This window comes from Chelonoidis abingdonii, chromosome 4 (genome assembly GCF_003597395.2).
Source record: "Chelonoidis abingdonii isolate Lonesome George chromosome 4, CheloAbing_2.0, whole genome shotgun sequence".
Classification (NCBI taxonomy): Eukaryota; Metazoa; Chordata; order Testudines; family Testudinidae; genus Chelonoidis; species Chelonoidis abingdonii.
Window position 1 is genome coordinate 40,372,367 of NC_133772.1, and position 21,977 is coordinate 40,394,343.

The 21,977-nt window shown below is 39.3% G+C and overlaps 1 protein-coding gene across 1 annotated transcript in view; it reads right to left on the reverse strand.

Annotated features, from left to right (window-relative positions):
* The window catches only part of MUC6 (mucin 6, oligomeric mucus/gel-forming), a 58,531-nt gene that overhangs the window by 19,518 nt on the left and 17,036 nt on the right, over window positions 1-21,977 (reverse strand). Inside the window, exons 2-13 of the mRNA XM_075065833.1 lie at window positions 21,608-21,661; window positions 18,842-19,076; window positions 16,555-16,681; window positions 15,061-15,148; window positions 13,251-13,360; window positions 10,668-10,875; window positions 7,799-7,921; window positions 6,865-6,985; window positions 4,529-4,667; window positions 2,796-2,900; window positions 551-620; window positions 296-433 (exon numbers count right to left, since the gene is read on the reverse strand). Of these exons, the coding sequence (XP_074921934.1) occupies window positions 296-433; window positions 551-620; window positions 2,796-2,900; window positions 4,529-4,667; window positions 6,865-6,985; window positions 7,799-7,921; window positions 10,668-10,875; window positions 13,251-13,360; window positions 15,061-15,148; window positions 16,555-16,681; window positions 18,842-19,076; window positions 21,608-21,661 (1,518 nt within the window). The remainder of the gene's footprint in view (window positions 1-295; window positions 434-550; window positions 621-2,795; window positions 2,901-4,528; window positions 4,668-6,864; window positions 6,986-7,798; window positions 7,922-10,667; window positions 10,876-13,250; window positions 13,361-15,060; window positions 15,149-16,554; window positions 16,682-18,841; window positions 19,077-21,607; window positions 21,662-21,977) is intronic.

Below are 21,977 nucleotides of genomic sequence, written 5' to 3' on the forward strand. Positions count from 1 at the left end.
GGTTTCACAGGCACTCTTACCTTTTACAAAGCACACCTTGTAGAAGATAGGTTGGGAAATCAATATTATTACAAAAGAGTGTTTATATCGCGCCTAGTCTGTGCCACTTCAAATTCTATCAATTGCTTTTGTTAAGGTTTCTGGAAAAAAGCTCTTTATCAACACACAATAGCTTTCCATTGTAGCTTTTTAGAATCATAGGAAGAGTCTATCCATTATATAATGGCCATTAAAAGACACAATTTCTCCGCCTCCCTCCTTCATAATGAAATGTGGAGAAGGCTGGATTTCTTACCTAGGGTTCTGCCTTTGAAGAGAAGTCCAACTTTTATATAGACGTGAAACACTGGCCAAGTTTGAACTATTAGCTCCAGCCCAAAGGTGGTATACATTTGAATGTGGGTGGAGGACTGTCTGAAAATGGTGATGTCACCTAAAATAAATTAGATCATTTAAAATAATTACTTTGATTTATCTGTTTATTTTAAAATCAGATGAATGAAATTTCTAATCCAGTCTTGCACATTCCACGTTCTCCCTTGTTCTGTACCTGATCTATAAGGCAGCCACTTGAGTTCATCATCTGTGAGAAATTCGTTTTGAGAAATCACAATTTTGTCCTGTGAAGAAGAGGGCACAGAGTTATTGAATCATAGAAATGTAGGGATGAAAGGGATCTTGAGAGGTTATTTAGTCCATCCCTTCACACGGAGGTAGGATTAAGGACACGTAGACATCCCTGATGGGTTTTTGTCCAACTCATTCTTAAAAATCTCCAGTAACAGGGATTTCACAACCTCCCTTGGTAACAAGTATCAGAGGGGTAGCCGTGTTAGTCTGGATCTGTAAAAGCAGCAGAGAATCCTGTGGCACCTTATAGACTAACAGACATTTTGGAGCATGAGCTTTCGTGGGTGAATACCCACTTCGTCAGATGCATGTAGTGGAAATTTCCAGGGGCAGTATATATAGTGCTTACAAGCAAGTAGAGATAAACAAGGTTAGTTCAATCAGGGGAGGATGAGCCCTGTTCTAGCAGCTGAGGTGTGAAAACCAAGAGAGGAGAAACCTTGGTTCTGTAGTTTGGCAAGCCATTCAATCTTTGTTCAATCTCCTGGAGCTGATGGTGTCAACATTTGCCAGATGCAACTGAAGCTCAGAGATATTCTCTTTGAAGTCTGGTCCGTGAAAGTTTTTTTGCTGGCAGGATGGCCACCTTAAGGTCTGCTATATCAGTGGGCCAGGGAGATGAAAGTGCTCCTCTACAGTTTTTGTATATTGCCATTCCTGAAATGTCTGATTTGTGTCCATTTCCTTTTCCGTAGGACCTGTCCAGTTTGGCCGATGTACATAGCCAAGAGGGCATTGCTGGCATAATGATGGCGTATATTATTACAAACAGAGTTGGCATAAGGTTGTTGCATGGATTGGTTCTCTGAAGGGAGTTACTATGGGTGGTGTCAGTGCAAACAACTCATGCGAATTCTGCCCACATATCTACAACAGCAACACATCACAGGACCTAACCAGATCAGCCACACATCACCAGTTCATTCAACGCTGCACATCACAATGTAATATACGCCCATCATATGCAGATCCCCTCTGCTATGTACATCGGCCAAACGTGGACAGTCTCTACGGAAAAGGATAAATGGACACAAATCAAGACATTAGGAATGGCAATATAACAAAACCTGTAGGAGAGCACTTCAATCTCCCTGGCCACACTATAGCAAAAGAAAAAACCCTTTTAAGATTGCCCCCCAAAAAAATCACCTGCAGCAAAAAAACTTCAGGACCAGACTTCAAAGAGAAACTGCTGAGCTTCAGTTCATCTGCAAATTTGACACCATCAGCTCAGATTGAACAAAGACGTGAATGGCTTGCCAGCTAAGAACCAGTTTCTCCTCTCTGGTTTCACAGACTCAGCTGCTAGAACAGGGCCTCATCCTCCCTGATTGAACTAACCTTGTTATCTCTAGCTTGCTTGCCTAGCATATATATACCTGCCCCTGGAAATTTCCACTACATGCATCTGACGAAGTGGGTATTCACCCACGAAAGCTCATGCTCCAAAATGTCTGTTAGTCTATAAGGTGCCACAGGATTCTCTGCTCCCTTGGTAACCTATTCCAGTACTTAACTATTCTTGTAGTTAAAGTTTCTCCTAATATCTAACCTTAATTTCCTTTACTGTAGATTAAGATGATTACTGCTTGTCCTACCCTCTGTGGACATGGAGAACAATAGATCAGAGTCCTCTTTGTAACAACTTATTTTACGACTGTTATCAGGCATCTTTTCTCAATTAATCTTCATCATTAAAAAATGTCTCAATCTGGACATTAATTGAGTCATTACTGCATAGCTGGGCTGAAGGCCAAGTGCCTTTTACTTCCTGAGACTTGCAGGCAAACCAGTGTACCCACAGAGTGGGAGAGAGTTAGTATTTCAATTATCTTTATTTTAATCAACTATTACTGTCATCATGATATTTAGTGAGAAAAGATTCATTAATTTTTTCCCTAGCAGACATCCTGCCACACTGTTCTGATTTTTCACTTTGTAAAACTGGTCACTCTATGTTCAGCACTCCTAACTTGCTGAACTAATGTGACATTACACATCTCTTTGAAGTTATCTTTCCATTATGTAATACACTGCCATTTGCAGCAACTATTTTCCCCCTTTCCCCAGATTTTCATATGACTACACCTGCAATGCCTCTGAACATTAACTTTGATAGACTGGCTACTGGAATGTTGCATAGAACTTGTGTATTGCACTCTTACCTTTGCAGAAAGGTAAATTATAGCAGTTAATGATGTTTCAGAATGAGAGTAACCAGACTTATCATACACAGCCATCAGGGTTCCATTGTATGGAAGGCTGGGACTCTGAAGGAAAACAAAAAAAACACGGTTATGTTGGGGAAAAAATAAACTATACCCCCAGTCCATTTATCACCACAGAATCTTGTATTGTTCGTGCTATTTTACCCTGAAATTGCACTTTTTGGTGGTGTTCATATAAGATTCCTTGTAACCCTTTTCATTCTCACGAAATGTAAGTGAACTTGAAGCAATGGAGGAAGAAGGTATTCTGTGGTGCATTTCCAATACATCTTTAACATTCTATTTCTACAGAGTGACCCTTCTTGTCTCACAGCACATTTCTTAAAGTAAACTAACACTGGGGACAGCCTGGTCTCTCCAACCTCTCTTTAAAAGAAAATATAGTGGGCTCCATTTTCAAGTGTGGGTTCCTTTAATGAAGGATTTCAACATGCTACTTAAATGCTAAAAAATTGACACTTAGGAAAGAATATTTAAAATAGCTGCATTAAAAACTCAACATTTTTCAACTGTTACCAGTCAGTGATATCTTAGATACTGCAGTTTTATCCCATTCTATGTATAGGGAAATATTGTGGTGTCTCAGATACTAGGATTTCACTGTTAGCAAATGTTGACTTTTTAATGATGGCCATAGTAATGTATGGGGTGAAATGCACAAAATTGTGTTTCTTGTGTACCCGTTCAGAGCCAATACCTTCTTATCAGCATTTGCATCAAGGAAACCTATTTTGGCGATCCTTGGATTTGGGGTTTTTTAATTTTGCAGTTTGTGCCCTTTATTAGTTACTAAGAGACTTTACTGGTGATACAAATGTCAGAGACACCTTAAGCTGTTCGAATCCCTGGTGGCCAATTGCTGCTTATCTCTGCTTCTTTAACAAAAACAGTGCGGACCAACCAATCTCGCTTTCTCAGCAGACCTCAACCAAACTATGAATAGTACTTTTTCCTCTTAACAAGTGGCAGCCCTTTCTAGGGCAGATACTCAATGTCTGTTCCAGGGGAAATTTCATTTCAGGTTTCTATTTGTTCCAAGGTGATGAATAAGCTGATGGTATCTTCTTCCTGTCTGAAGCTAGGGCAGCCCTGTAAGTAAATATTTTTTACATGTGGCAATTGCTGGTTAATCTTATGATGGATTCTGAATTACAGAGTTTCCATTTTGTAATTATGTTTACTTGCAAGTTGGAGCCATTGAGTATAAACTGTTGAGATGTTATCAAATAACTACAATAAAGATTTCATTTTATATCTACATAATCTTACCCTTTGGACCTGGAAGTGACGTTGGAAATAAATTTAACAAAGAACTTCTGTGTGATCTATCTGGGACAACTATTCCTGACAGCTTCAACCATCCTTATAATGATTATAGTGTGTTATAAAGTTAACTAATTATCCCACAGCCGATTGTGCATAGTATCATTTCCTAATGCTTGGAGTTTGGGGGTTTCCTGACATTACATTATGCAACAATGCAAAACACTTGCTAGCTTTTTCAACAGCAAGTTGCTACTTGGCATCACATATGATATGTGGGATAAATGGAGGTTATTGGAAGATTTTAGTTTATATGGGGGCTAGGGGAGAGCGGGAATAAAGGTAGATTGTAAGGATGACACTTCCCTTCTGTTGATCTTGTATAGTTCACGATCTCTGCAGCTTACCTTCATGAGGACGTATGTGCAGACTCCATGAAACCTGTATGACCTAGAATCAAACGTGGTGACAAAGGAACCTCCCTCCAGGGAACATCTTCCTGGGCAGGGTAATTCATTGCAATTCCACTGGCCCATTGTACATTTACTGGGGAAAACAAGAACATGCGTTAAATGACTATTACCAGTCTAGCGGGATTTGGTCCCACTGTCTGGGGGTTTTGTTGTTTTTTGATTGCCTTACAACAGCATGTCTATGGTCATATCTCTGTGTAGCGATATTTTGAAGTTGACAGCCTCAGGCACTTCCATTGTGGAAATCTGAAAATGACTGAACTGATCATCTTGGATAGTGGTAGATATATGCCACAACGAGTAGCCAACATGATATAGTATCTTACATGTTTTAAACTTTCATTTCCATTATTTCCTGAATTCTTTTTTTTTTCTGGCACTAAATGTTCAATAACTTCTTAGTAAGGAAATGTATATATTAATATGTATATATTTATTTTCCTCTGTGAATTTTTTGTGTTTTGCATTATCATTTGCTAAATATATTAGTAGACACTATTTATCTCAATCTGTAGCTGATGAGACCCTTGTGTGATGGGGTGTCCACCTCACACAAGACTGGAAGGGGTTAAGCTGGCTGAGTAGGCCAATTAGCTCCACAGGTTGCACCTAGAAGAGGAGCCAGGGAGCAGGTAGTTGAGTGAAAGGAACAGGCGGGGCCTATAAAGTCAGGTAATGGGCTACAGATAGGGCTGTTGGGAAAAGCAGTCAGCAGTCACTCCCTGGGAAGAGGGAGGAGGGTTGGTGGAGCTGGTATACCCAGGGACAGTGGGAGCCAGAGTATAAGAAGGCAGCCAAGGAAGATGCAGTGAGAGCAGAGAGAGGAAGCTGAGAACTACTGAGCTGAGGGTCCCTGCACTCGAACCTGGAGAAGAGGGTGGGCCTGGGTTCTGCTACCAGCCATCAAGGGTGTGGCATAGAACTGGGCAGCCATAGGGGATGACTGCTTAGGACTGCTGATGTACTGTTCCCCAAAGGGGAGGACTTTAGTAACCTAGCTGGAGTGCCAAGCCACAAAGAGGAAGCTGCAGCTGAGAGTGGGGCTGCAGAGTGAGACAATGGGAGAAGACACTACCAGAGGGAAAGCCTGAGCTGGCAGAGCTACTCTCCATTACAGCCGGCAGGAGGCACCACTGTGATCAGTGAACCTTCTGACACCTTGTATGGCTTGGGTCTCCATCAGCCATGTAAATCATAAATAAATCAATGATGAACAATGTTGCATTGGAAATCAAAATCCTTTCTTCATCCGCAGAATAGATACAGATGGAAAACAGTAGAGCAATATTCTCCACATTGCAACACCAAATTATTAAAACACTAACCCAGGGGAACCATTTCTAGTGGTAAAAGGGAAGTTTAGTCTCCATGGCCCATTCAATGCTTTAAAACCTCCTGCTCAGATTGCCAGCAAAGTTGACTGTTAGTAATAACTTTGGTGATAGTTATTATATATTTGCACAGAAAAACGCTACATTTGTTTTTGTACACATAGATCAGGAAATTAGGCATTCTGGCAAACCCAGGACAAATGGCTACAAAGGGAGGGGTAGTAATTAGTCCCAGAGGGGTTAAAAGGCCTCTCCCTATCCATTGAAGAGAGATAGCCATGTTGAAATAAGGTTCAGCTGGAACAGGGGTTACCAGGGAAATAATTAGGTTCAGCTGGCCCCAATTGCTGGAGACCTTTTTAAACCCTCCCTGACATAGAAAGCAGGGGGGGAGAGGGAGAGCAGCAGAGAAGCTGCCAGCAAGTAGGTGCAGCAGGACTCTGAACTCTGTCCTCAGAAGGGAGAAAACCAGCACAAAGGACTGACTGAGGGAAGGATCAGCCAGACCTTGCACGACCTGGAAAGACTTTGCTTTGCCCAAGCCTGTGTCTCCAAGGCAAAAAGTGACTGAGCCAGCTGAAGAGAAGCAGGTACTTTGCCACAGCATACATTACTCTATCAGTAATTGCAGATGTAGGGTCCTGAGCGTTCAAAACAGATTTGTGTCTAGATGATGTAAACACATTTCATAGAATCATAGATTATTAGAGTTGGAAGGGACCTCAGGAGATCATCTAGTCCAACCCCCTGCTCAAAGCAGGACCAATCCCCAAATGGCACCCTCAAGGATTGAACTCACAACCCTGGATTTAGCAGGCCAATGCTCAAACCACTGAGTGTGCCTGTCTTCTGAAAGTCTAGGACAGAGTTATGTCAAATTTTCCAGCCACTTGGCCAGGATGCTTTCCATACTTTTCAAAGAAATCTGCCACCGCTCACCAGGTCCTGCATGTTGCTTTCATGGTCACGCCAGGATCATATCTCTCCCCATTCAGTGTACATGGGCACTGGTCAATGGGAACACATGTTCGATTTTTTGAGATGTCATCAAGAACAGTGCCTATCAAGAGAAGCAAATACATTAGGTAGATCGTCATTTTCAGATGCTTAGCTACCGCTTAGCTCCTCAGCACTCAGAACTGTTATATTATGTACCCTGTGTCTTGCAGAGGCAACATTTCAGAGAGTGGCATTTCAGCACAGCCTTTTGTGCAGACTCAGAGGTGTTGTGTATAGTGTGTTTTTCCATATCTGCTAAATATTAGCTCCCTTGTTTAGAATAAGATTAAGTCTCTATAAAGAATAACAGATTTTGGCCAGGTAATGGGAATGAATTAGCTTTACTTTTTACTACTGAAATGTCAGGAAGTGCCCAAGAATAATGGGAATAAACTGAATTTTTGTAGAACAGTTCAACCTGAAGTATGCTTCGGGCTTTTACAAACTCTGCATAACAAAGCACAATCTCTCTATTCTCCAATAAAATGCAGCCACTTCTGGATGGCAACTGTCTAACAGCACATGGCAACACCACATAAGAGATTAGCACAACAAGTTAATTATATCCAATCCAATTTAAATTATAGGGGGGAACTTTAAGTAGTCAGGGTATAATTATCCCATGTTGGCCAGAATGGCGGTATTACTTCTCTATTCTTGCAAAAAGTGTCAAGGGATCTTTAATGACCCCAAGGGGTCAGGACCTCAGTTTTACATCTCATCTGAGAGATGGCACTTCCAGCAGTACAGTGCCCAATACCACAATGTGGTGTATTAATTAAGTGGACAATTTTTGTCTGCTGGATATGTGCCAAAACTATTTGCATGGATGATTTATGATGAAATCAATACTAGTTTTATGGTAATACTTTACCTTCTGGGCAGAAGCAACCATATGTACAGTAACTGGAACAGCTGTACTCTGGGTTGGAACAGGTTTTAACACATGGAGAACCACACTCCTTGTAGATTTGGTCAGCTGAACATTTTCCTACAGCTGCAATACAACAACAAAGAAAAGTATTAAGGCATCTTTCTAAATATGAACAAAGGAAAACGTCTCACCTACTCTAGAGACTGGAGATGAGGCTCTCCCCACCCTCTTGGTATCTGGCACTTCCTGTAGCACAAGAACCTTCACTCACCATTCCCAGTCTATCACCTCAGCATAGCCCAGACACCCACTCTATTCATTTTTCATTCTTTATCCCAGACGTACTGGAGACCACATATTCCAGACAAAGGCTAGAGATCAGATCACCTTTTCTACACGCACCCTACACTTATAGGCATCAGACCCCTGAAACCATGCACACTTCTGAAATATGAGCCTGAGGTCCCGCTGTATCTGTGACAGGCTGGGACAGTGACAGCAGATTATATCAGTTACAATAAAAGCCATAGGTGTGTTTTTTAAAAGTGTCTATGTGACTTCAGGCACAATCTTATTGTCCTTTCAGTGGGATTTGTGCTCCTAAGTCACTTAGGTGCTTTTGTAAATCCCACCCGATAGCATTATTAATATACAGAACAAGGGACACATAAGTTTTTCATGTGACAACTAGTAGGATTCTCCTATTAGGAAGGGAAATATAAGTGGGAGAAGGGAGAGTTAAAATTAGCACTGGAATTTCAAGCACCAGATCCTCCACTGTCTTGCACCTTCTGTAGTGACTTTTACTGCCAAAATCTTTGCCAGGCTCATTAAGTAATATTTGGCACCCATTTTGCAGAAGTATCAATGACTATGAATGGTGCAGAGCAGGGGATAATCAGACCCTTGATGTTTTCAGAGTTTTGGACACATGTTTTTTGGAGTATAATATTTTTATTTCCTAACTTGCAAATATTTGTTTTTTAACCTTCACTCTGAATAGCCTCACTTTCGATTTTTTTATAACTACAAGTTCTAGTAATGTTTCTTTTTAAGTGAATGGCCTGCTTGCAACATTAACATTGTCATAACAAAGGCTAGGCTGGGGATATTATTTTTAGTATGATTAATGAGCATTATTATATAGCATTGTAAACATGTACAGTGCCTTACAATATTGATTGGGACAGGCTTGCTGCCCCGAGGACTTTACAATCTAAGAGAGGCAAGACAAATTGAATGCTAAACAAAACTGGGACACCCATTTAGGGAAAGGAGATTTGGGGGAGAATACTGGAGGGATGAAGAAAAGAACAATTCCAGGAAGAAGTGGGATTTGGAGGAGGGGGAGAGGGCACTTGGTATGCAGGAAGCGGGAGATTTCCCTTAGCACAGAGAGAAGCATGACAGAAGGCAGAAAGCCAAAAGTGTACAAAGAGCTGGAAAGCAGTCATACATGAAGACTGGGAGGAGTACAGGGATTAAGCGAAGAGACGGATATGAGATCAGAGATGTAGGCAGGACAAGAGGATACAAGGCCTAGAAGATGAGGATAAGGAACATGTGATAAAACATCAGAAGTCAATTATTGGATTCAGGAATATAATCCTATCTGGATTATATTCATCTCCCTTCTCATGCTAAACTCCAAATAAATAGTAGCAGATGTTGAAGTCACATGTAACAGAATAAGGAGGAAGGAGAAAGATGTTCCTGTTAAAGCAATTTATTTAAAAAAATAAGTTGTGTTTGGGTACTGAACATCAGTTATAGAGTGTGAGGCAGCTCAACATTCCCATTAACTAGGTGCTTGGAGTTTCAGAGGGATATGCTTCACTGCCTTAGACTCTGAATGTCAGTGAGTGTCATTTGGCATCTTGATCTCTTCCCAAAATTCTGCCTAGAATTCTGTCTTCTGTCTTATCCGTAAAGCTTTCAACTGGGCTGCATTGTGTTGTAATTAAAATTAATGAATATGGTTTTTAAGAGTCTTTTGCCAAAGGGTTGCCACATCACGCCTCCTGCTTTGTTAAACTTCAAAACAGGCATGATGAAATCAAACAATTTTGATCCATAAAGGGTTGTACTTTCAGTCTCTTGAGCTCCACTTAAAGTTACAATGAAATATACATATCAAAACAAAATTCACTTGATGCTGCCTAGCTTCACCTGATTTCACTTCATTACTAGTAATTTCATATGATTTCAATGCAAACTAAAATATAATGCAAACATAAACTAGCCATTTGTGACTTTTGCTGAGCCTGATCTGATTAGTATTTGTAATGAAACCTCTAACCTGGAGAATTGAATAGTTTTGAGTTTAATTGCAAACAATTAGCACAGGTGTAGCTGAAAGTAGCACAGCACCTTTGCTAAGATGACCAGTAATTTACAAACAATAGGACAATCACTGAAATTAATTTGAACGGTTAGTCCATGCATATTTCTTAATAGATGAAATATTATTTTGCCTGTAATGGCTTGTCAACACTGCAGTTTAGCTGACAGAAGAATCAAAAGCAAGCATTTCAGAATATGGTTTGTTTCTTTAAAAAAATATAATTTTAAGGTGTTTGATAAAGAAACAGCTTCAGGAATGTGTGACCTGGTCAGCTGACTTAGCTGTTGTGCTACGGGGACACAATTTGAGTTATAAATTCATCTTTATTTTTTTTGCGGGATACCAAACTCTGACTCTTGCAGGTTACCATTTGCTCAAAGATCATCCCAGTGTCTACAACGCAACCCAACCCTTCCTTGATTTATACGGGTGGAAGCTTTCCTAGTGGCTTTTTAAAATATCATTAATTATTCTTTCTCTATATGACATATACATAAAGTTGTGGCGTAAAACATGATAACTTACAGCAGAAGTCTGCACTCCTCCAATCAGACACTGCTTGATTGGACATGGCACATTGCCTAGAGTACTCTGACAGTGTAGCACAAGTACAGTTTCTTTGCCCTGGATCACTACAGTCCTGCATATCAAGCTGACAACGGATGACAAATGCTTTCTTGGACACGTTGCAAGCCGGAGACACAAGGTTGAGCAACTGGGAGCAGATCCTGGCCTAAATAAATAATAAAAAATAATTGGAAAGTGGATGCTAGGCATGTCCTTGCTATGTTGAAATGTCAATGAAACAAGCAGATCTTGAGCTTTTAATTACTAGAGGAATTGTTTGCAGCTCTCAATTATACTATTATACTGATTTGGATCAAAGTGCATAGGTAATTCGGAAATGGAAGAGAATACAAATGATACATTTTAAAGGGGAAAGGCTCTGTAAATATTTAATCAATTTTCCCTCTCATCATATTAAAAGCTAATCATTCTTTTACTGCCATCACACTTCCATGACAGTGGATTACAGTGTTACATGCAGGGATTATGTTCTCTTATGAAGAATTAGCAGAAGGAAGAATTTATTTTGGAACAGCAATGCTATGGACACCTTCTAAAAACCCCTCAAAGTGCAGATGTGCCTGGCAGCCCAAGAGCACGTTGGACATTTAGTGAACCTATGTCTGATTACAAGAGGTAACACAATGTTTTCTGTAGTATGTCTGGGTGACATTACTCCTTATTGTACAGACAATGATCCTTTTAGGAATGTAGTCAATGTTGAATTTTTTAAAAAATGTTATTTTTATTTTGCTGGTATTGCACGTTATCTGCTGAAGTACAACATCTCAAAGGAAAACAATGTTAACGTAGCAGATCCGTGACTGATTGAGCCAAAAGAAATACTCCAACCAGTTCAAAGCAAGATTATTGTAACAAGCTGGGCTAGAACCCTGCACCACTGTAGCTCCTCACATCCAGATGATTATTTTCCACTCAGTGATATACAGTGGCTCTTGTTCAAATGAATAGTCGGTTCCCTTCCTTATATCCTGTCATTTGTTGCCTCCCCCTAGAATGGTATTCTAATTGCCTGCTTGTTCTATGGAGCACTAGAGCTAGCTGTTCCAGGAGAGGGGCTGTTTTTTACAGGCAAATCTAATGGAATTCTTAGATTGTCAAATGAATGGTAGAAAAATATCCTTAAAATAGGAGGGATGTGGGGGAAAGTGTAATGCTGCCCATTTCAAGAGAAAAATCACTGTCCTTTCAGCACACTCTCTTTATATAGAGCCTACATACAGCAAAAAAATAACCACTTTGTAACAGCTGCAATATAAGTGCATATTCTGACCCACAGTTACAATTAGCCCAAAATGAACAAGCATATCTGTACTCTGTACTGCCATTTCAAAGATAGAAATAAGTATTTGCTTTTTAGGTATGTGGTATTAACCAGACTCCAGAAAATCTTCTAGATAGGAAAATCTGTGATGCAATGAGATAGTAGAAACTCCATTAGTGAGAAGAATGGGTTTATTCCACATGAAACTGCTAGAGGTTCTGCAGATCTCTTGACATCCAGCTGGTCTTATACCTCTCAACTGTTTCCTGCCTCCCCCACCTCTGCCCCAACATCCTCAGTACAATGGATTCTGTGCTTCCATGCTTGCAGGTGCTCATCCTTCACACCTCTGATATAATTTCACTTGATGGTGACAGACACCATGTGAGATGCTGCTGCCTGGTAAAATGAGCATTGCACACTGAATGTCTTTGAGTTTACACAGTACTTAGTGGGGAGTCATATTGGCCTAATAAAAAGATCAGTGAAACCACACTGACCTCAGTGGGATTTGTATAAGGACCTGTAGGCTGAGAAAGCTGGGTGCTAAGCTTTTCTGTTTCCATCTGTGAGCTGTATAAATCCACACCTGGTAGTATTTCTGGACTGTTTAAAATATGTGTAACACTGACAGACCCCAGTTTTACAGTGGGCAGGATTGAACCCGGGACCTCTGGAGCTAAATGCATGAGCCTCAAGCCATATGTCCATTAGCTAAGGCAGTAGAGCAAACTCATTAATCTCTCTAAGTGGTCTCAGTGCCACTACAGAGGACAGCACACCACACCCAGGAAGTGTGTGGGTTACATACTTCCCCTCGCTGAGGAAGCACATCCTGCGCTTCAGAGACTTCTCAGTTGAAATCCTGGATGAACCCCTACTTGTAACACTAATAGACCCCGGTCATCGACGAGCAGGATCAAACCTGGGACTTTTGGAGCTTAGTGCATGAGCCTCTACAGCATGAGTTAAAAGCCAACTGGCCATTAGTTAAGGCTGTACAGCAAACTCCATTAATCTCTCTCTAAGTAGTCTCAGTTCCACTAAATGGGACAGAACACCACACCCATGAGGTGGGTGGGGTCACACATGCATTCTGGTGCAAAGAGCCTCTTTTCTTCATCTCCATACACTAAATCTGTTGGTGATGTTAACCACTATCCTATCAACTACCATCTCTGAGTTAATGATTCCCAATTCATCTACTTCTCTGTTCAAGTTTATGTTATAGGCGAGGCCAGAAATGTGATACTTACATATTTTTTGCGAGGAATACTGGGAATTGCCATCTCCTCAGATGGGCAGATCTCTGACGGATCATCCATTTTTTGTAAAGTGGCAAATTGGTATGCATCCAGCAATTTACCTGCAAGTTGAGGTACAGAGTAGATCAGAAAAAGGTCTATCTAGACTAGTTTGAGCTGATGGTAGTGTCCTGCACTGCCATGCAGAAAAAATCACATTCGATTCTCTCACCCTACAATGTGTTAGTGAGCAGCTGTGTAGTTAAATATGTTGCTAAAAATAATGGAACATAATCTATAATAAGACCATACCAGCGTATCTACATTGAAAGGAAGTGTGTGGGCACTTAATGGAAGACATGATTGCTGGTATGTACTGGGTTTGGGGAAAAATTCGATTTCCACGATTAGTTGTGTTTGAGGCTGTTGCTTGCACTCCCTAAAAGCAGACATCAGCCTGGAACATCCAGATGAGAATAGCAATGTATGTACCAGCTCCTACACTTATGCTGCCTGAAAGGCATTGGATGATATAAACTCTTACTTATCAAATGGCTTTAGTAAAGTTCCTATGTTACCTGCTAATAAGTAGCTATATGACTCACAAATCTACTTCTCTGTCTTCCTCTGTTCAAATCCAAATCTCAGTGTATCTTTTGGATGACTCCCTATGGATGTCCAGCTATCAAGTTTAAATTCAACCCCAAACTGAACACTCAATGTCCCTCTAAGTGCTCCTCTCTCCTCCCTTTCTCTGTCAACCTGGATAATAACACCATTCTCCCATCACTCCTGTCTGAAATCCGGGTATTATCTTTGACTCAGGCCACTCTCTAGACCCAATATGTGCCTAAATCTTGAAGATTCTTCCTACCTTATATATTTAAGATCTGGCCTTTCCTCTCTTTCTCCACATCACCAAAACTCTCATCTTGACTACTTGCAACCTACTTTTTCCCCGGCATTGATGACTACAATTATGCCTCTCTGCCCCGCTGGAAGTCCATTCAAAAGGCTGCTGCTAGAATCCTCTATGTGGCTCATTATTCTGAGAATGCCATCCCTCTTTTTGACTCCCTCCCCGGGCTCCATTTTTTCCACCACATTAAACACAAGATTTTTTAAAAACTTTTTAAGGCCCTTCACATGTTAGCCCTATCTTACCTATCAGCTCTGTTATCTTACTAAATGCATACTGCTGCTTTTGCTCTGCCAACAATACCTCTTTTTACTGCCTGTTAGGGTGAAGGTGTTTGTGGGAAAAATAAACTTTCTCCTGTGAAGGCCTCTACAAGTGGGGTAAAATTAATTAAACTCTTTAAAGCTATCGTATTGCCCTTCTGTTCCCTCCTTAAAACTCACCTCTGTGATGTGTACAGTAAACTGCATTTGACAAAGGCTAGCCAAGTATTGAGCTAAGACTACAGAATGTTGTGCAAAAAGCTTGTTTGTTTTACTGTTACCTCATTCTCCCCACTTTGGCTGTTTCATCCACATGTCATGTCTTGTCAGAAACCTAGATTGTGTAAATTCCCTGAGGCAGGTTGATTGCTCTTTACCACATTTGTACAGTGCCTAGCACAATGTGGTTTGATAACTGATTTGAGGGCCCTTAGAGGTTACTGCAATACAAATAGAAATTGGCCCTGTTCTGGAGAACCAGGGTGTGATGGCTGAGAGGCCTGTGGGTGAATTATGTGGGGGTCTTGTTGACTTCAGAAACAGTATGGATAATCTGAGCACAGGAATCTTCTAGCTGTTAAATTTGCTCATTGATCTGGTGTGGTTAGCCCCTTGTGTTTGGTTTGGCCTTGGCTCTTACCTTCACTCAGAAACTCATTTAGTTCCTGTCCATCAAAATTCCCACACATTCCACAAGTTTTCCTCATATATTTTCTCTCAACCATAACCTAAAATTAAAAAAAAAAAAAAAAAAGGAAATATAATTAAGAAATGTCTGTGGGCCAAGATATCTTCTCAACTAACCTTTGTTGGGATACCCAGGTAAAGTCACCCCTTTCAGTTAATTTCTGCAATTTGAGGGAAGAGAATAGAAAGTGATATGCTCCTTTTCCCAGTCAGGTATTCTTTTCCTCTACTCAGTAAGGGGTGATAAGAAATGTGGATCTGGCATTCACATCTATGCCAGAGCAAACCCAGGTATTGAATATTTTTTTAAAAGAACACGTTGACCAGATTTCTTGGGTTTATCAATATATTTTATATATCTCTTTGGTATCTTTCAATGAGGTGGTAGATTTGGTACTCTTTAAAGTGAGGGCCTACTATGGTAGCTGTAAGAAGGCAAGATGTATGAAAGCCATGTGCTAGTTTCCACCATACAGCACTATCAATACATCTCAATCCTGACCTGCAAGCACTGATTGCTGTTCCACTGTTGAATTTCTCCTGAACAAGCATTGCAAATTGTGTGGAGGTGAACGTGGGTTAGGTGGATTATATTTCTGCTGCAACAATGCCTTAGCGCTTCAGAGCATTAATTGCTCTTCTTTCTTCCATAGCCGGTGTAGAGATAGTAAGAAGAAATGGGCATCAGCTCAACAGATCTGCTCAGACAGGGGTCTTTGTAAGTTTTTGTCCTTGTCCATTACATTTGTTTTACATTTCTCCCTGCTTTCTCTAAACTCCACCTCCACGATATTCACAGCCTTAGACACTGGAGAAACAGGAGTTGTTCTTAAAAATGGACCATTTAATTCTTCTTTTATTTATTTCAGTTTTACTCCTGTGTCACTCTGTTTACTCCCCTGACTTCAATGATTTACATCAGTGTACATGAGAAGAGAATTGGGCCTGAATTTCCTGCAAAGAAGTGTATGAGATGGTGCTCTAGGTTAGACCCATGCTCATCAAGTACTGTACTACATTTCTTTAAAGATAAGTATCTGGATCATACTCTCAGAAGTTATGTGGTCTTTAACCTAGTCCTAAGTAATTTATTTCTATATCTAGATACCCAACGTGACTCCCACTACCTCTCTGGAATATCAGTGATGCATATAAAAGTAATGACAATATCTGTTACTAACATGAATTATAGCCAGAGAGAAGAAAAATGGGTTTTATGTATTTTTAACTGTCCCCCTATTTATACATCCATTAATAAGGTGAGTAAATGCCTATACTGCCCTCACCTTGGAGGGCTGAGCCATTATGCCATATATTTAAGGGCACATTCACAATCTTAGTACAAATAAAAAAAATGAATGCATGTCAAGACATCCACTTAGGGATAGCGAGTTTTTAGTATTCCAGCAAAAGTTTCTCCTTTGCTTTGTGACAAGATTTTACTCACCATGAGATAGTCGTCATTGTTCCAGATGACTTCCAGCTCCATCTCCATCAGCTTGGTCACCAGGCGGACAGTGCGTCCAAAAGGAGCAATTTGGATTCCATTGCTGGTATATGGCAACTTGATGACACTGTTACGAGGAAGAGAAAAAAAATTGATTCTATTATGTAACAGAGTGTGCGCCGGTATCACCTACAACTGGGCAATCATTGTTTGTAATGGACATACTGCATAGCTATCTGTGTACCACATGGTATTTGGTGGCAAATTAAGAAAGAAATTTATTCCCTCATAGCTGGGACATTTCAGGATATTTGAAAACTGCTACTGAATGCAAGACAATCAGCTGCTTAAAGAAAGGACCAACGATAGACAGCTAAAACCAGATTATAATATTAAAAATCAGTATGGGATATGAACATTGGGATGGGGGGAATAATGCTATCTATTAACAGTAGAGCTCAGCTTGGTTTGTTTTTTATAAGGCAACTGCTAATCTCTTCATAGGTACCTCCAGACACACATTGTCTGAGTACTAGTAGCTGTCAATCATTACCCTCAAGAGGTCATGAGACTCACAGTCTATGTTAATATAGGAATTCTGCCAGTGCTGAGGCTTGGCACTGTGAGAAATCGTCGCATAATGGGAGCTGTGTACCAGGAATGAGATTTGGGAGTAGTGGCTGAATTCTAATGCTAGAGACCAGTGGGAAAAAAGAACCAACATAAATATGTATTGAATATATTTCATCATTGCTAGTCTGGGGACACCATGTTTAAAATGCAGGCTCTGGGGCTAGTTTCATTCATTTACACAGTTGTCCTTGCAAATCAATCGGTAAGCCAAGTATTTTTCAGTGCAGTTTGCCAAATTGAGCTACAGTTACAAGAGCAGCTGGGTGAATTAATTTTTTTGGTTCACTGGCAGTTCCAAAGAATTGGAAAAGAAATTGGGTTGAGTATAACTGAATTTGAAAATTTCAAAAAGAATTTGGCAAAGCAAAGAAGTCCACTTCGGGTCTTATGCAACATTTTGTGTGACCTGAAACGTTTTGTTCCTGGGTGTTTTTAAAGGGGTATGATGATACTGGTACCACTTCTCTTATAAGCTTTAGCCCTGTGGTTAGAGGCACTCATGTGGGAGGTAAAGGTTGAATTCTCTCCTTTATCTGGTGGTGAGAAGGGATCTGAGCTTTGGTCTCCCCTGTTGCATAAGAGTGTTCTAGCCATTGGGCTGTGGGATATTCTCATGCGGGTCTCTCTCGTTGAAGCTGATCCATTGTCGATAAATAATTTATTATTGGGCCAGAGAGACAGAGAGAGACTCGATAGTGAGGTGGTTAGGATGCCTGCCTGAGAGGTGGGAGACTCAAGTCCCTGAATCAATGGCTATTTATTTATACAAAGTGAATTTACTCTTTGTTGAAAAAAATGTGTCCAGCTGTAGGTACAAGTCTTGTTTTTCTGCTGATGATAGTTGTAAATACACAGGTGAATATAATATACAAACTTTTTACAGCCATCCGTATCCTTCCTCTGCATTCATCCAATAGGCAAAAACTCAAGAGTTGCCCAACTCATGACCATTGCTGAAATTTCATTTTGGGAATTTCAGCTTCTGGAAGGCAATGAACACATTTCCCAAATCTCCCCTGCAAACTGTTTCCCATGAATTTGCTGCCTTCTGGACATTGTAGTTCCAGCAATAATGAGACCAAAAAGCAACCACAACAAGTTAGGGAATTCCCAGCAAGTCTCCAGATGTTCCTCTATTTTCTGTTCCCCTATCAAAGTGCAAAACTCATAAGTTTAGATTCACAGTCATTGAAATTCAAATTCAAATGACCTGAAAGCAAAACACACTTAAACCTCTAAATTTCACCTAGTTTCATGAGCTGGCCCAGGTGAATTTGAAACTAGAACTAGGCTCACTTAGGAGGATTGCTAAGCTTTAAGTCAATGTAGTTTTAATTTGGAAATTATTGCAAGATGAGAAATTTCACCTGCTTTTTGGCTTCATGCTGTACGGATGTAGTCTATGCTTGATTTACATTTATTTGGCAGTTACAGTCTGTTTTGGTAGGAGGAGATAAAGTCAGTCTCTAGCTAGATTCTCTAGCTAGGTCATTTGTATCTAATTTCTAATTTATCAATCCATTTTGGGCACGAAATGGATAAGAGAAATGGACATACTGAGCTTTCCCTGCAGTACAATCAGACTTATCTAGTGTATCTCATAACTCTTTGCTTTTCTTTACCCACTGCTATTCAATATATCCCTGAAGCTTACCCAACATCCTTGAGCACAATGATGTTCTTTTCAACTGTGATGACGACAGGTCCCAACTCTATGATGATTCTTGTAATTTTTTTGTTCACCCCGCGGCGGAACTGGATGTTGAAGTCTGGGCTAACATCATTGCACACGGTGGTGAAGATGTAGTTGCAGGACCCAGAGAAGTCATACAAATAATTATCAAAGGTGGAGAAATGCCCTGCACCCCAGGTAGAACATGAGCCCTTGTCTAAGAAATGAAAGAGAAAATATATTTAGGTTATCTTGTGCCATGTTTGATGAGACTGACATACATTCCAAACATGACCAGTTGTGTTCTAACAGCAGGAAAAGCTGATGAGCTTAGAATTTAAATAAACTCTCAGAGAAACTGAATTCATATTCATATTCAGTTTAGGATTCTTTTTCCAGAGTATCTACATGCCTTTAATTCTTCTCCTTTATTTTTTGTCCATGAATGACATTTGCATTACAGCATCTGATTTTTTTTTTCTCCTTAAATTTTAAGTCAATATAGTGCTGGTGAAAGATGCTCTGAAAAACATTTGAGCTGTCTATTTATACACAGGGCAAATACAGCATGGACAACACCACCGCAATCCTCCTTCTCACTGCCCCAGAAAATGTGTCTTAATCCCAGAGGTTAAAGGAAGGAAAGTTGGGGGCGGGGGGCGGATGCAGTTCTGTTTCTCTTTCCTTTGCTATAAGTAGAGGGGAGCTTTCCATTTCTCCATAGCTTAGGAAAGCATTGCTTCCCCACAGCCCTCTCTCTTCCTTGGCTGGCATCTCCTACTTTAGTTACTGCTTAACTATAATTTTGAGGGACTATATCTAAGTACTTGAGAGGGTAGCTCAGGGTTCATGTCCATATGCCCATTCAGTCTCTGGAATTTGCTGAGATGGCGATTGGGGACCCGATTAGTGACAGTGAGGTATAGAGCTAGGTGACATTTTTTGGTACAAATTTTTTTGGGAGTGAAAAATGCAGATTTGGCAACACAGAACCATTTCACAAATTCATATTGTTTTGGAAAAATTGTTTTGGCTAGAAAAAAACATCAAACCATTTCATTACATTTTCAAAACAAAACATTTAAATCTTTTAAATTGATTTTTGTTTCAAAAGTTCCTTTGGTTTTATTTTAAAAATTGAACATTGAAAAATGATCAAACTCTAAATATTTAATGAAACATATTAAATGAAACATTAAGATCTTGTTTGGTATCAAAGGACTGTTTTCTGAACTTTTTGATTTGCTGAAAATTTTTAAAAAAATTATTTTTGGTTTGACCTGAAACAAAACTTTTTCTGATATTTTTGGAATTGCCAGTGAACTGAAAAATCTGTTGTTTGCACAGCTTTAGTTGTGTGTAATGTGATCACTTGTGCTTGATAGAACCAGCCCGAATCTTAAAGGCATGAGATCTTTTTGGGTAAAAATTGGAGGTGTACATGCAATTGGCAACTCACATAATAATAATGAGCTGGCAGAGACATGGTTAGCCTTCAGCCATGGGGGGTACGTGGGTAAATAATATATTCAACTGAACTGTGCCGTGGTTTTCTTGAAACCCCGATGTTTTAATCAAAATAGTTATTGATTCATTAAATTCAATATTCCAATAACCATTTTGATAATGGTCTTGATAAACTTTTGAGTAACCATTTCAGTTAAAAAAATGGAGAAAAATTGCACAGAATAATGGGTTCATTTTGAAACAGGGTGTATAAAAATTATGATTTAAAAAATATACAGAAAAGTTCTATTTAAATTGGTTTTTAAAGGATTAACATGTTTCTACTGTTTTACTTTTGTCTCATTTTAGTGTTTTCAATTGCTAAAGAGGATGTTTAGTACTTAGTTCTTTTGTTTGCTAATTGTTAAAATTTCGTATTTTACCAAGAATGTTCACATTTTAAATCTTCATGTATGATGTAAAGACAATATTAGGGCCTCATAAATATCCAGACATTGAGAGCAGGCTATCAGGGTTTGTGGTTTGAAGTAAATGGGACTTGTGCTCCTAAATCACTTAGATGCCTTCCTACTTCCCACACTTAGTTGCCTAAATACAGGTTTATGAGTCTAACTTGAGTTCTGTATTTTTAAAATGTTGGCTTGTGTGAATAAAAAAGTTTACAGTAACAAAGTATTGAAAGTCTAAATAATTTTTCATGGTTACTGTGATAAAATTTCATTTTGAAGTGGCAAAGATTTTATGCCACTAAGAGAATTTTAAATAAAAAATATACTTTTAGCTCCTGATGCTACTAACATTTAGAGGTACATACTTAAATACATGAGTAGTCCCACTGAAGTCAATGATTAATGTGAGTTAACCTGCTAAAGTCTTAACAGGCTCAGGACCTTAATTTTCAGTAGTTTGGGTTTTTTTTGCTTGTAGCTGTTTTGTAAAATTCAAGTAAGAGACCTTATCATTAATGGTATTTTTTTAAAAAAGCATTTATTATACATTTTAACCTAAAGTTGCAATAACACAAATTTTTAAAGTAGTTTTACAAAGCCTAAACCTCATTTAAATTCATTATTTTTGAAAATATTATTATTTAAATCACCCACCCAATTCAAATGTGCAAAATGGAAACAACTTCAAAACATCAGCATTTTCCATGACATTTTTCACTTTATTTTTCAATCTGCTCTAAAGGATACAATGGTCACCCTAAATGCTTCTCAAGGAAGGTCCTTACAAAATATTTCACCACTTTTATCCAGCAAGTGTAAAAGAAACTGTTACCTGAACGCAGAATAGCATCATCTTCTGCGCTTCTGGACTCTTCACTCTCGTCATCTGGAAAATAGGAATTGGTTAAATAGGCAGAATATGTGACATAATTTATTCAGAATACTAGAACTGACATGCTAAGCCATATTTATTTAATTTTTTGTAAAGGTATCAAAGGTTGTGGTTTTTTTTAACTGTAAGTGCTTAGGAGTACGGATGGATGAAATTTTCACACACAACTTTTTTCAGAAAAATATAGTCAGCAGCATCAAAATGTTTTGTGAATTCATGTCAGTTTTAGTTAATTATTTCAGTCAAAAAATTCTAAGAAAGTTTCAAAAAAGTCTAAACATTTTATTTTGACATTTTTGAAAAAAACTTT